This window comes from Emiliania huxleyi, assembly GCF_000372725.1.
Source record: "Emiliania huxleyi CCMP1516 unplaced genomic scaffold EMIHUscaffold_263, whole genome shotgun sequence".
Lineage (NCBI taxonomy): Eukaryota > Haptophyta > Isochrysidales > Noelaerhabdaceae > Emiliania > Emiliania huxleyi.
The window spans coordinates 14,386-27,830 of NW_005200063.1; the positions used below are offsets into that span (position 1 = coordinate 14,386).

At 68.8% G+C, this 13,445-nt stretch overlaps 6 protein-coding genes across 6 annotated transcripts in view; 3 read left to right on the top strand and 3 right to left on the bottom strand.

The window, feature by feature from the left end:
• EMIHUDRAFT_115735 (hypothetical protein) overlaps positions 1-1,693 on the top strand; it is a gene marked incomplete at both ends in the record, with an annotated part of 1,951 nt that extends 258 nt beyond the window's left edge. Inside the window, 6 exons of the mRNA XM_005777242.1 lie at positions 1-486; positions 565-831; positions 911-963; positions 1,048-1,144; positions 1,314-1,451; positions 1,532-1,693. The exon at positions 1-486 is cut by the window's left edge and continues 258 nt beyond it. Of these exons, the coding sequence (XP_005777299.1) occupies positions 1-486; positions 565-831; positions 911-963; positions 1,048-1,144; positions 1,314-1,451; positions 1,532-1,693 (1,203 nt within the window). The remainder of the gene's footprint in view (positions 487-564; positions 832-910; positions 964-1,047; positions 1,145-1,313; positions 1,452-1,531) is intronic.
• A 782-nt stretch (positions 1,694-2,475) lies between these two features.
• On the bottom strand, positions 2,476-4,495 carry EMIHUDRAFT_238151 (hypothetical protein; the record flags this gene model as incomplete). Its single annotated transcript, XM_005777243.1, has 7 exons — positions 2,476-3,015; positions 3,141-3,232; positions 3,304-3,453; positions 3,522-3,570; positions 3,691-3,768; positions 3,845-4,240; positions 4,463-4,495. The coding sequence occupies 7 exons, from the start codon at positions 4,493-4,495 to the stop codon at positions 2,476-2,478; spliced, it is 1,338 nt and encodes a 445-aa protein (XP_005777300.1).
• Positions 4,496-5,009: 514 nt separating this feature from the next.
• On the bottom strand, positions 5,010-5,747 carry EMIHUDRAFT_238152 (hypothetical protein; the record flags this gene model as incomplete). The annotated part of the gene is made up of 1 exon (XM_005777244.1): positions 5,010-5,747. The coding sequence occupies one exon, from the start codon at positions 5,745-5,747 to the stop codon at positions 5,010-5,012; it is 738 nt and encodes a 245-aa protein (XP_005777301.1).
• Positions 5,748-6,044: 297 nt separating this feature from the next.
• NII1 (putative nitrite reductase) lies at positions 6,045-8,501 on the top strand (the record flags this gene model as incomplete). The annotated part of the gene is made up of 4 exons (XM_005777245.1): positions 6,045-6,935; positions 7,007-7,387; positions 7,457-7,981; positions 8,124-8,501. The coding sequence occupies exons 1-4, from the start codon at positions 6,072-6,074 to the stop codon at positions 8,499-8,501; spliced, it is 2,148 nt and encodes a 715-aa protein (XP_005777302.1). The 5' UTR covers positions 6,045-6,071.
• A 1,075-nt stretch (positions 8,502-9,576) lies between these two features.
• EMIHUDRAFT_238154 (hypothetical protein) lies at positions 9,577-10,251 on the top strand (the record flags this gene model as incomplete). The annotated part of the gene is made up of 1 exon (XM_005777246.1): positions 9,577-10,251. The coding sequence occupies one exon, from the start codon at positions 9,577-9,579 to the stop codon at positions 10,249-10,251; it is 675 nt and encodes a 224-aa protein (XP_005777303.1).
• A 1,810-nt stretch (positions 10,252-12,061) lies between these two features.
• On the bottom strand, positions 12,062-13,132 carry EMIHUDRAFT_238156 (hypothetical protein; the record flags this gene model as incomplete). The annotated part of the gene is made up of 1 exon (XM_005777247.1): positions 12,062-13,132. The coding sequence occupies one exon, from the start codon at positions 13,130-13,132 to the stop codon at positions 12,062-12,064; it is 1,071 nt and encodes a 356-aa protein (XP_005777304.1).
• Positions 13,133-13,445: the final 313 nt, after the last annotated feature.

The following is a 13,445-nucleotide window of genomic DNA, read 5'->3' on the forward strand; positions in this document are numbered from 1 at the left end:
TCGCAGACTCCTGGCTCGGACGCTGCCTTGGGTGCGAGGCAGTCGGCCGCTTCGCCAGGCTCAGCGGCGGCCGCCCAAGCTCCAGCGTCAAACTCCTCCGCAGCCACAGGGAGGAGTCAGCCCGCGGCGGCCGCCGCCGCCGCGTCGCCGCCGCCTCCGGCTTGCGGCGCCGAGCGGCGGCCGTACCACGTGCTGCTGACCGCCGCGTCGGGCACGTACCAGGAGTGGCAGACGCGGATCGCATACCACTACTACCGCCAGCTCAAGGCGGCGCAGCCGTGCAGCGACCTCGGCGGCGTCGCGCGGCCACGGCCGCTGCCAGGCGGAGCCTTCCCGGAAGCGTCTCGGAACCTTCCTGCAGGCGGCTTCACGCGGCTGCTGTCCACGCCGGACGGGCGGCCGGACGGGCTGATGGGCGAGATCCCGACGGTGCTGACCAAGCAGCTGGGCGCGGGGCGGTGCGACGAGTGCTCGCACGGCTTTGTGGTGACGAGCGGCGGTGGAGGAGCTGAACTCGGACCCTCGGACCCTTCCGAGAAGCTTCTCGGAGCCGTGCCCGTGTAGGTGATGAACCGGCCGTGGTCGCTCCGGCAGTACTTCGCCTCCAAGGAGGCGGCCTCCCTCGCCGAGGACTACCTCTTCGTGATCGAGACAGACCACCTGCTGCTGCGGCCGCCCCGCAACCGCGCGACCGAGGCGTCGCCGGTGGCGTTCGGCTTCTACTACATGACGTACAAGTACGACGCGCGCAAGCTCGGGCCGGTGATCCGGCGGTGGCACGACCCGGACGACGTCGACCCCGTCGGCCCGTCCCCGCTGATTGTGCACAAGGTGCGCTAGCCCCGGCGCGCCCGTTGCAGGCGACACGTCCGCGACACGTCCGCGACACAGCCCGCGGCGTCTGCCCCAGGCGCAGCTGCGAGGCCTGATCGAACCGTGGTGGAGGCGAGCGGTAGCCGAGAGGTCGCAGAGAGGGGCCGAGAGCGGCGGCTGAGCGAGCCGTGGTGAAGGCGCCGCCCGGAGCCTTCTCGGAACCTTCCTGCGCAGGCTCTGCCTCGAGCTCAAGCGGGACCGCGAGGCGGACCAGGCGCTCGGGTGGGTGCTCGAGATGTGGGCGTACACCCTCGCCGCGGCGCGCACGGGCGTGCGGCACCAGGCGCACCTAGACTTCCCTCGCCCCTAGCCCTCTGGCCCTGACCCCATACTTCACTCTTCACTCTGACCTTCACTCTGACCTTGAGAAGCTTGACCCGAAAGCCATGGCCCTGGCGCCAGCCTTGGGCCAAGCACTAGCGCCCCCCCGATGCGTCCAGGTGCACAAGACCTTCCAGGCGGAGCCGGGCGGCGCGGGCATCTACAACCTGGACGACCACGACATCTACCACTACACCTTTGACCTCGACCAGAGGGCGCGCCGCCTCCCTGGCCCGAGGGGGCGGCCCCCAGCCCGCGTACACATCTCGCTAGCCCCGGCCAGATCAACAACCCGCCCCCCGGCCTCAACCCCTCTCTCGCTACCCCGTCATCGCAGGCCCAGGACTTCAGCTGGTCCAAGCGCCACTTCATGAGCCGCTACCCGCCACGACTGCCGGAGCCGCCACGGAGCGCAAAGCCGTCGACGCTGACCTTCATCAAGATGATGAACGGCGCGATCGACGCCTTTGGGGACCGGTGGGGGGTCGCCCGGGGATGAGAGCACGAGGCCGGCGGATCCGGCGGGTCCGCGTCCGGTCGCACCGCTGTCTCCCGCGCAGCCCACTGCGCACTGGCACTGCCACTGGCCACTGCCTAGGGCCAGGTGTGTTAGATAGCGGACGTGGATCAAGATTCTTGGCATGTCTTTTTTCGCGAGTGTCATGAAAACAGAAAAGTGGCATGCGATCGCGATCCGTGTACGGCAGTGGGCAGTGTCACGTGTCAGGCAGCACCCGGTGCCGCGCTCTTGTGCAAAACGCGAACCACACGACGGGAATCCCGTCCGACAATTGCCGTAGCGGCGAGTTCAAAGTAGATCTGTCTCATCTGACAACGCTCATCTGACAACGCCGCCCACATGAGTCCATGTGACAAGTGAGTTCAAGTGATGGACATGGCACATGCTGCTATCATGCAGACATGCACAACATCTCACCAAGCCGCATCTGCAGCTTCATTCGAGCTGAGACCGGATCACAATCACATGCATCATGGTTCCCCACCCGTCACCCATGCAACCCACCCGTCACCCCATGCAACCGCCACCCGCCACCCATGCAACCGCCACCCTCAATTCCCCATGCAACCAATGAACCCCGAGGCTTGCGACGGCGCAAGCTGCAGCCGCGCTCTCCCTTGCCCGCCCGCCGCACGCGCCCTCACGCACTCAGCATCGCGCCCGTAGACGGCGTGCGAGTGACCGAGCGCACACCGCGCCCGCCTACATGCAAACCAAATCCCCTCAGAAGGCGCAAGCGGCACGGCGCGGCAGAGCAAGGCCTACTCGCCGCATCCGTCCGACTCGCCCGACGAGCTCACAGAGTCGGTGTCGCCTAGAGGCTCAAGACGCACGGCTTGCCCACTCGCCCTCGCGCCACGGTGCCGCACCGCGAGAGCGAGGTGCGAGCCATCCGCAGTGCGGTCCCCCTCGCCCGCGCCCTTGCGACCCGCGGCCCGCTGCGCCAGGCCGCGGGCGAGGAGCCGGCCCAAGTCTGCGATGGCCCGGCGCTGCGCCGCCGGAGCGACGCACAGCCACCCGTGCACGGTGAACATGCCGCGGCTCAGCTCCACCTCGAGCGGCGAGTCGAGCCCGGCCTGCGCCCCGCCGTGCCGGAGCAGGTGCTCTTGCACGCGGCGGGGGTTGCAGACGGTGTCGGCCGCGGAGAGGTGCACGGCGGTCGGCGAAGGCAGCGACGCGGGGTGGAGCCAGTGCTGCGACCACCAAAACTCGCGCCGCAAGCAGTTCTGTACGGTCGGGTCGGAGGCGACGGCGACCCGCTGCAGCCAGTGGAACCAGGTTGCTGGGCGGAGGGGGGCGACCTGCGGCGGAGGAGGCGAGGCGTGGGCGTGAGAGAAGCTACACGGAGTTGGAGGCGGCTGGTGTCGGAGCCGGGCTCGCTCTAGGGGAGGGAGGCGCGCGCCTCGTACAAGAAGTTGTGCAGCACGTCCCTCTCGTGCAGCAGGAAGCAGATCGGGTCCGCGAAGAGCGACGCAGCGACCAAGCCGGGCGCGCGAGTCGCGATGGCGGCGTGATAGCCTAACATGACACACCCACACGGTGAGGAGAGCGCGGGCCGTGCCCCGCCGTTCCTCGGAGCTGCGGAGGACCCGTCCCAAGCGAGTGCGACATGAACGCGGCGCTCGGCGCCCTCCCGTTCAGCGCGTGCCGGCGCACCATCACCTCGACGGCTCCGACGAGCTCGGGCATCCGCATCGCCCTCGCGACGCAGCGGGAGGTTGGAAGCCGGTCGAGAGCGCCTGCGAGGCGGACGCGGACGAGTGAGACGGAGCCGCCTCCGCGCCTGGCGTGGCGGGCGGCGGCGCACCGTGCGGCAGGAGCGGCAGCAGCACCGGCCCCTCCCACCGAGAGGCCAGCTGCAGCAGCAGCAGCGGGTAAGGCAGCAGCCCGCCGATGCCGTGAAGGAAGACGAGCGGCGCGCTGGTGGCGCCGCCGCCGCGCCGGTCGGGCCGGTGGAGGTAGCGCAGCCTCCCCACGGAGCGCGAGCTGAAGCCGAGCAGCTGCAGCATCTTGCGGATGGCGCCGTGCGCTGCAAAGCAGCAGAGGTAGACGGCCTGGCAAGGAGGAGGGAGGAGGGTGTGGCGCGCTGCTGCTGGGCGGAGTGGGACGAGGGCATGCGCGCGATCTCACCAGAGGCCGGTGGCAGCGTCCGAGCGGCTCGCGGGTGTATGTCATCGCCACCAGCCGCTCCGCCCGGCCGGCAGGCAGTGGCCCAAGCACCACCTCGATCTGGTTCATCACTCGGTCGACGGTGGAGGTCTGCTTTGGCTTCCGCTCGCCCGCGTCGCCGTAGAGGGTCCACGCGACAAATTCGCGGATGTTTCCGTAGCGAGGCTCCTGCCACGGCGAGGCAGGCTGCTCGAGAAACCAGCCGTGCAGAAATAACTTGAGGCCGTCGGCGTCTTCCTCGGCAAGGATCCGGTCGTAGAAGGCGAGCACCGCGGCGGTGTCGGCGCGCTCGTGTGTGTTGTGTGGTGCGCTCGACCGCCACTCTCGCCACGAGGCCGTGTGCAGGTAGAAGAGAGCCTCGAGCAGTGGCGCAGTGCACAAATAGAGCAGCACCTGGACGAGCCAGGGCGCAGCCTCGAACGCGACGAAGAGCTTGTCGAGCAAGGGCCGGAGGCGGCCGGCGCGGCGCCGGGAGGGAGCCATTGAGGCTGGGGCGTGGCGCCGAGGCGGCCTCGAGGAAGCCCGTCGCGGTTCCTTCGCCCTTCGCCTTCCTTCCGACGTTTAATTAAAGAAAAGCACCAAAGCAAAACCTGCCCGCTGGGTGCGCTTCATAGCTCCCCGGCCCTGGGTGTGAGGTTGCCGACTGCGCACTCCAAGTGCTCCAAGTGCCCAAGCTATTAGGCCTCGTAAAAGAGAGTGTCGTCTTGAGGGAGAGTGTTGACTTGAGGGGCGGTGTTGACAACACCCCTCGAAAATCCTTTACCCCTACGAGTGTCGTTGCACGCTGCTCGTGTCGTTGGGGCGGGGGATGGGGGCCGGGGCGGCCGGGGCGCCGGGGATTGCGGCGGGGCCGCCACCCGCACCCCGCACACCCGCACCCCTGGTCGAGGCTCGACGCTCGAGCGCCACCCTGCCCAGAGGCAACAACGAACAGGCCTGGTCGGCTACCGTCCAGATTTTCTCAGAGCCTGCGGGGCGCGGTTTAACTCTCACGCTTGCTCACACACATCAGACGAGCAAGCTCCGGCGCCGACGCGCCGGGCTTGTGCACATTGCCTCTCACACGGGTCTCTCACACAACCGCAGCGCGCCGCGATGACGCGGCGGGCGGGGCCGACACTCTCCGCTAGGACGGCCCTCCCTCTCCGCTCGTGCCGCCCGGCCCGGCTAGCCTGGCCCGCACCTCGAGCGCCGGCGACACAAACAGCACCGCCCGGTCTCTCGCCCCGCACGCGCGGAAATGGTAGACCAGGCTGCCTCCGCCCAGGCCTCCGGGCGGCTCGGTCAGGTCGCCGCGGAGCACCAGCGCGTCGCCCGCGTCGAGGCAGATCTCCGGCTCCGGCGGCGGCGCCTGGGCGGTCGAGCCGCAGGCCTCGACTGCGCTGTCCACAGAGTCGAAAAAGGCGACGTGCGACGACGACGAGTACGGCGTCGGCGCCACGATGGTGGCGGGGTGGCCTCGCAGGGTGAGCGTCACCGGCTCGCGCGGGAGCACCACGACGCAGCTTCGCTTCGGCTCCTCCAAGAGGTGGGCATAGGCATAGTGGTCGTGCGCGTGCGTGAAGCCGGCGCCCCACTCCCCAACCGGGTCGCAGACGGCGTCGCAGCGGAGGAGCGCGCACGCGAGCGAAGCGGCGAAGCGGCTCTCTCGCGCCGTGCTCTCAAACTCCTCGAGGGTGCACGGGCAGCCGAGGCGCTGCAGCGGTGCCGACGGCGCCGGGATGACTGAGCGCAAGGCGACCGCGCCGCTGCGGCCAAACTTATCGGAGACGTCGCGAGAAACGCGGAAGGAGACGCGCTGCGCCTCGATGACTGAGGTGGCCTCGATGAGGGCCGACAGGCCGACAAGGAGCGCGGCGAGCATCTGCTTATCGAAGGCTTGGAAGGCTTGGAAGGGTTGAGACGCTCCGAATGACACCGCCTGAGCACCAGAAGCAGAATCGGTACCCAGCTACCCACCACCCGCTGTGGGAACAGCAGGGAGGCCATCTTTTGACTCCTCCCCTTGAAAAAACAAAGGGGGGAGCGCCGCAGTGCCCCGTCCCCATACCCTCACCCACCAATTTTAACCTTGCGGAGCAGCTTGCCGAACGATTCGTGTCCAGCAGATGGGCAGCAAAAGAATTCACGTTCCGACCTCGGCGACGTTCGCCGACGTACAGTCCTCCGTCGAGGGCCTTCGACGCGGATGTTGCCCCTTCTCGGCGCGGCGGCCGGCGTTATCCACGTCTCGTCGCCGGCGTCGCGCGTCGCGCCGCCGCCCGTGCGGAGCGCCGTCCGGCTCGCGATCGTTGAGACGCCACCGCCAGCGGGCTTTGTGTGGGCAGACCTCGACGACGGCGCTGCTGCCACTCCGGCTGCCTCCGCACCGGCTGCCTCCGCACCGGCTGCCTCCGCACCGGCTGCCTCCGCACCGGCTGCCTCCGCACCGGCTGCCTCCGCACCGGCTGCCTCCGCGCCCGCCTCGGCGGCTGATTCCGCGCCCGCCTCGATCTCGCCCATCGGCACGCCCTTCTCCGTCGGGCCTCCGGGTCCGACCTGGAGCGGGCCAACGGGCACCTCGTTCCTTCCCGAGGAGACGGTTGTGCGCGCCGAGGACGGCAACCCGATCGAGAAGGCCAAGCTGGCCAAGGACGCGACGGCCGCCTTCAACGACGTCTACACCTTCGCCGCTGCCGTGCGCGCGGGCGAGATGGACTGGGAGGACGTCGAGAAGATGGACATGAACACGCGGCTCAAGTGGGTCGGGCTGGTGCACCGCGACAAGCGGACGCCCGGCCGCTTCATGATGCGGCTGCGGCTGCCCAACGGGGTGACGAACGCCGACTCGTTCCGCTTCTACGCGGACAGCGTCGAGCCGCACGGGCCCGACCTCGGCGTGATCGACATCACGACGCGGCAAAACATCCAGCTGCGCGGTGTGCAGCTCGAGCAGGCGGACGAGATCATCGACGGCCTGCACGCGCGCGGGCAGACGTCCTTCCACTCGGCGCTCGACAACGTGCGCAACATGGTCGGCTCGCCGCTCGCGGGCATCGACTGCCTCGAGATGGTGGGACACGCGCCGCTCCTGCCGCGTCCTGCCATCAACTGTCAATGAATGACCAGCGAACTCGCTCATAGGTGGACACGCGCCCGTTTTGCGAGGCGCTCAACGACCTGATCACGCTCAACCAGGAGACGGGCGAGCGGGGCAACCCGGTCTGGAGCAACATGCCCCGCAAGTTCAACGTCGCCGTCTCGGGCAGCAGGGACGACTTTGCGCACACGCACATCAACGACATCGGCTTCCAGCCCTGCGTCCACGCCACGAGCGGCGAGGTCGGCTTCAACATCGTGCTGGGCGGCTACATGTCGACCAAGCGGGTCGCCGAGTCGGTCGACATGGACCTGTGGATGCCGGCCGACGTGGCCACGGCCGTCGAGCTGACGACGGCAATTCTGCGCGTCTTCCGCGACGAGGGCGACCGCAAGGACCGGCAGAAGGGGCGGCTCATGTGGCTCGTCGAGAGCTACGGCGAGGTGGCCGAGGTCGACGGCCACCCGCGCTGCCACCCGGCGTACCGCCAAAAGATCATCGACGAGATGCGCTCGTACGGGCGCGGGCTCGAGGCGAAGTGCGACGTGCAGCAGCCGCGGCCGACGGAGCCATTCGAGCGGGCGGCGGCGCCCGGCACCGCCTACCTCGGCGTGCACCCGCAGCCGCAGGAGGGGCTCAAGCGCGTGGGCATCCACGTGCCCGTCGGCCGGCTGTCGGTGGCAGAGGCGCGCGCCATCGCCGACCTGGCCGACAAGTACGTGCCCGATGGCGAGATCCGGCTGACGGTCGAGCAGAACGTGATCCTGCCAAACGTCAAGGAGGAGGACGTGCCCGCCCTCCTCGCCGAGCCGGCCCTGCACGGCGACTCGCGGCTGCGCGTCTCTCCGGGCAACATCGTCGGCAACCTGGTGAGCTGCACCGGCGCGCAGTTCTGCGGGCTCGCGATGATCGAGACGAAGAACAACGCCGAGGCGATCGCCAAGGAGGTGCAGCAGCGCGTCGACGTCTCTCGCGACGTGCGCATCCACTGGACGGGCTGCCCGAACTCGTGCGGCCAGGTCTATCTCCCCATATCTTCCCGCATCTCCCCACATCTCACTGGACGGGCTGCCCGAACTCGTGCGGCCAGGTCTATCTCCCCATATCTCCCCGCATCTCCCCACATCTCACTGGACGGGCTGCCCGAACTCGTGCGGCCAGGTGCAGGCCGCCGACATCGGCCTGATGGGCGGGCCGGCCAAGAAGGCCGACCCGGAGACGGGCAAGCTCAAGGCGGTGCCGGGCGTCAAGGTCTTCCTCGGCGGCACCATCGGCGAGCACGGCGAGCTGCAGCTCGAGGCGGAGCCCGAGGGCATCCCGATCGAGGACCTCGTCCCGCACCTCGTCGAGACGGTGGTGGAGCGCTTCGGCGGCGAGGTCAGGCCCGAGTTTGCAGGCGAGCACGACGCTTGGCGAGAGGAGCAGGCGAGGGTCAAGGCGGAGGCGGCCGCGGCCGCGGCGGCCAAGGCGGCCAAGAAGGCGGCGGCCGCCGCCGCCAAGAAGGCGGAGGCGGAGGCGGCGGCGGCGGCGGCGGCCTAGGCTCGACGGCGGGCGGCGCGGGCACGCGCCGCTGCGTCTTGCGGGCCCAGAGGTGTACAATGTGTTGCGATGTTGCCTTACCGGCATGGTGCAGGCGAGGGAGGCGCCGCGAGGGGCGCCCCGCGGCGCGGCTCCCTGCCGAGAGAGAGGTGAGCCGCTCGCTCGCTCTCGGCGGTCTCGCCCAGGGATATCCACATGTACAGAGCGCCAGCGGTCCCGGGATTTCTTGATGGGTCCGCTCTCGCTCGGTGTTGTGTCTCCTACTCCATTGGCCATGCTCCACCATGGCATTGCCGGGGTCTGTCAGTGTCACACGTCGGGGTGCCGAGACGAGGTGAAAGGCCGTGTTCGTGATCCGAAATAGAAACACGCTTCATGTCACACGAGTCCGGTGGCGCGGCCCGGCCCGGCGGCTCAGCCTCAGGTCACCAAACTCCAAAGTGGTCTCACCACGTGCGCCCCGTGCGACGGTCGAGCGTCGTGTGCGCCCGTGGCGGGCAGAGCTCGCGCCGGCGCGCCCCGTGGGGAGGCGTGGAGCCGTGGACCGCCGCGGCCGCCCGGGGCCGAGCCCGCAGAGCGCAGAGTCCACCTCAGTCCAGATCGGAGCTCGGCACGAGAGACGAGACGCAGACAGAGAGGCCCAAAACCCCTCGCAAGGGCAACAGGCGGCGGCGCGGTCCGGAGAGACCAGAGGTGCAGCTGGGGTGATGGCGCGGCGCGGCCGCGCGCGGGGGGGGGGGGGGGGGGGGGGGGGGTCGAGCTATAGCGGCACTCGTCGGCGACGGCGACGATGGCGGCGACGGCGGCGACGCCGGGCGGCGGCGGGGGCGGCGAGCGGCGTCGCGCGGTGCGGTGGCCATTGTTCGAGGCCATTGTGTCGTCGGTGATGCGAAGGGCCGGGACCGGAGGCGGCAAGCCGTCGTCGCCCGGCGCTGCTAGCAGCACTGACCACTGTGCGACGCTGCGCCGACGGAGGAGGGCAGCCTGGCCCTGGTCTGGCTGGCCCTGCTCTCGCCCTCACCTCGAGCCGCCCGGCCGCGTCACCACCATCATCGCCCTCGAAGCTAGCACCAACATGCCACGCGTCTTCCCCTGGAACTTGCTGCAGCACGGACGAATCGAGTTTGAGGCGCAGCTGAGGCACCTGCTGCTGCCATTCAGCCCCGGCGATGTCGGCTTGCCGGCCAGCCAGAGGGGTGAGCGCAACGCGAGCGCACTGGCCGCGGCGGCTGACCTGCTGGTCGAGCAGGCGCAGCACTGGCACGGCGGATTGTTTCGCGACGCGGCCTCTGCGGTGGCATTGGCCAATCGCATCCTCGCACACTTCGACCTCGTCGGCGTGACGTCCCACCTCGACGAGCTGCAGGAGGTGTTGACCCGCGAGCTCGCGCTGCGAGATGCCTCTGGCGGCTGCGCCCGTCCACGTCACGCCAACCTCGTCTCCAACAAGACGCAGGCCACGCTGGCCGCGCTGCTGCAGCAAGACGAGACCCTACAGGCGCTCTGCCGCGCGCTCGACTCCGCGGCAGCGCACGACTGCCGAGAGCGCGTAGCGCGAGAGGCGTTGCGGGCACAGACGCCTGTGTCGGACAAGGTGTACCAGCATTGGAGAGATCGGTGGGAGGGAGCCGAATCGAACCGAAGATCGACCGGCACCAGGGAGTGCGCCGGCGCGGCCGCGGACGGAGCTGCAACTCGCAAGCCGGAACGCGGAAGCGGAACGCGGAAGACGGATGCGAGAGAGGAGTAATGTAACACTCAAAAGTTTGTCTGATCTCACGAGGTGGGGCGACGCGCACGGCGCAAGCGACGAATGTCGTGTGCACAAAAGAGAAAAGATGTAGCAGCCAGCTGCCCACACCGCTTTGTGGCCCGGGCCCAATCGAAAGTCTCCTCCAAACACGACTATTGTGACAGAGACGCGGTGCCTGGCCGTGACTCATATACTGAACGCCTCACGGTTCTGCTTGCAGTCGGGCCCGGAGCGGCGGCAGTCACCGGGCCGCGACAGGTCCCAGGAGGCGGCCTGGTCGCCGAAGCGGCGCATTCCCTCGGGCCACGGCAGCGGGCCGACCAGGCTCTTTGAGGCGGTGCTGCTGGCGGCCCCGGCCCACCGGCTTCCCCGCTTCGACAGGTTGCGGCAGTGCGTGCGACGGCTGCGGCCGCCCTCGAGCGGCGCGAGCCGCTTCCAGTAGCCGCGCGCCGCCGCCGCTCGCCACGGCTTCGACACGCCCCAAAAGTGCTCCACGCGCCACGGCAGCTCGCCGCGGTCGTACCGCGCCCAGGTGCCGAGGTCGTTCTTGAGGTAAAAGAGGTACCAGAGCAGGCCCTGGTCGAGGGCGCCGTTGACAAAGTCCCAGCTGTTGAGCTTGCCGTAGTGCGTCCCGTTGATCGTCCCCTCCACCTTGAACAGGCTCGCGTCGGAGCCCGCAGCCAGCAGGCCCGCCACCTCCCGCATCCGGCTCCGGGGGAAGGAGCGCGGCGCGCCGACGCCGTCGAAGCCCTCCGCGGCGCTCCAGCGGCCGCGCTCGAGCAGCTCCGCCGCCTGCGAGAAGACGTCGCACCGCGGCCTCACCAGCCACAGCCCGCCGTTGACGGGCGACGCGTGGTCGAAGAGCGAGACAAAGAGCGCCGAAGAGCGCAACAGCGCCTCCGCGCCGCTGCGCCAGGTGGCGGCGTCGAGCGGGCGAGCCATGAGGTCGATGTCGAGGTCGGCGTAGAGGAGCAGCTCGTACGTCGATCCGAGCGAGAGGAAGGCGACCTTGAGCAGGTTGGACACCGCGAACGCGCCGCGCTGGCCAGAGTTGCGGCCGAGCCTGCCTTCGTGGCGGTGGAGGTAGCTCTGCGCCGCCTGGATCGTGCGAGCCGGCTGCAGGTAGCGCGCGCTCGGGCAGTCCTCGCTCACCTTTGGCGAGAGGATCAGCAGCTCTGCGTCGCCAATCACGCTGGCCAGCCGCGACGCTCCTTGGCACCACAGCGGGATGGCGCACGCGTAGCCGTGCCCGCCGTCCCACACTGTAGCGATCGCGACGCGGCCAGCCGGGCCGGGAGGCGGTAGCGTACGGCCCGCCACCGCCGAGAAGCACTCGCCGCAGCCCGTGTCGAGCTGCGAGGATCCGCAGGACGTCATATCGCCGGGCTGAGCCAACGTGTCGCCACCGCTGCGCAAAACCAGAAGAATTCGATCGTTGCTCCCCCTCGAGCACGAACTGCCCATCAGACGTGCCGGAACCGTCGGAGTTCGAGCGGCGGTCCATGGGAGCGCGTGCTGCTTATCAATCAAGCAGATCTGCGTGTTCCATCATCCATGATGGCGCTCTCCCGGCTGTGGATGATTTCACAACGAAACTCCCTCGCACAACACTCAAGAATTGCGTAAAGCGTGAGAACGCAACAGCAGCAGCGTGAGTGTGTGTGTGTGTGTGTGTGTGTGTGTGTGTGTGTGTGTGTGTGTGTGTGTGTGTGGTGGTGGTCTGGTGGTGGCGTGTGGTACGCGGTACGACGGCCCATAAGCCACAGGCATCGCCATCGACGCAAGCGACTCGCCACTCGAGCTCTTACTAGCCCTCGGCGCCCACCACCTGCTCCGCACCTGGCTCGCCCTCGTAGTACCGCACAACGCCGTCGGGCGACTCCTTCCGCACCAGCCGCTCCGCACCTCGCTCGCCCTCGTAGTACTGCACGATGCCGTCGGCAAACTCCATGCGCACCAGCCGCTCCGCACCTTGCTCGCCCTCGTAGTACCGCACAGTGCCGTTGGCAAACACCGTGCGCACGCCCCGCTCCGCGCCTTTCTCACCCTCGTAGTACCGCACAGTGCCGTCGGGCGACTCCTTCCGCACCAGCCGCTCCGCGCCTAGCTCGCCCTCGTAGTGCTCCATGGTGCCGTCGGCGAACTCCCTGCGCACAAACCGCCCCGCACCTCGCTCGCCCTCGTAGTGCTGCACCACGCCGTCGGCAAGCACCACGCGCACAACCCACTCCGCGCCTGGCTCGCCCTCGTAGTACCGCACAATGCCGTTGGTAGACTCCTCGCGCGCCATCCGCTCGGCACCTCGCTCGCCCTCGAAGTGCAGCACGGCGCCGTGAGCAAACTCCAAGCGCACCATCCGCTCCGCGCCTCGCCCGCCCTCGAAGTGCCGCACCAGGCCACTCCTCAAGAAGCGCACCCGCAGATCAGCGCCCCGCTCTTCGCCGCGTCGCAGCGCCCACGCCTCGGCGCGTTGCTCGTCAGCGCCTTCGACCGTTGTCGAGAGGCAAAGCGCCGGGCTCACCTTCGCAAGCCACGGGAAGTGGTCGGCGGTGGCGCGGCGGTCGGCGGCGTAGGCGCGAAGGGTGGCCTCGCAAAGCGTCGGCCGTATGATGGACGACCCGACGAACGATCCGGCAATCAAACGCTCGATGAGAAGCAGCCGCATCGCCACGGCGAAGAGAGGGTCCTTGAAGCGCGCCAGGCCGCTGCGTTGCGCGAGGAGGCCGAGGCGCGGCGACGCGAGGCTGAAGGCGGCGCAGTCGGAGAAGTCGTCGACGCCCTCGAGGATGCGGAGGTGCAGCTCCGGCGGCAGCTCGCCCAGCCAGTCCGTGGGCGGGGCGTCGTCGTCGTCGGTGCGTGCGCGAGGCGGAGACTCCATGGAGGCACGTCGGCGGCGCCTCACCTGAAAAGAATTTTACAGGCGCCACACGGGAACGGGACGAGTGCGCTGGGACGACTGGAAACAAGAAGACACGAGAGCCACCACAGGCGTCGTTGGCGCACACATACTGAGCAGCTGCGCTGGAAATAAGGAAGAGGCGGAGACTCCATAACAGAGATCTACATCCGGATTTGGCGCGTCGTGATCGCACTCCAAATCAGACTTTAATGTATTACACTAACTAACACGGTTCGCCAGCAAGCGCACGTCCAGGTTAGCCCGCCTGCAAGTGCCGTGCCATAAGAGAAAG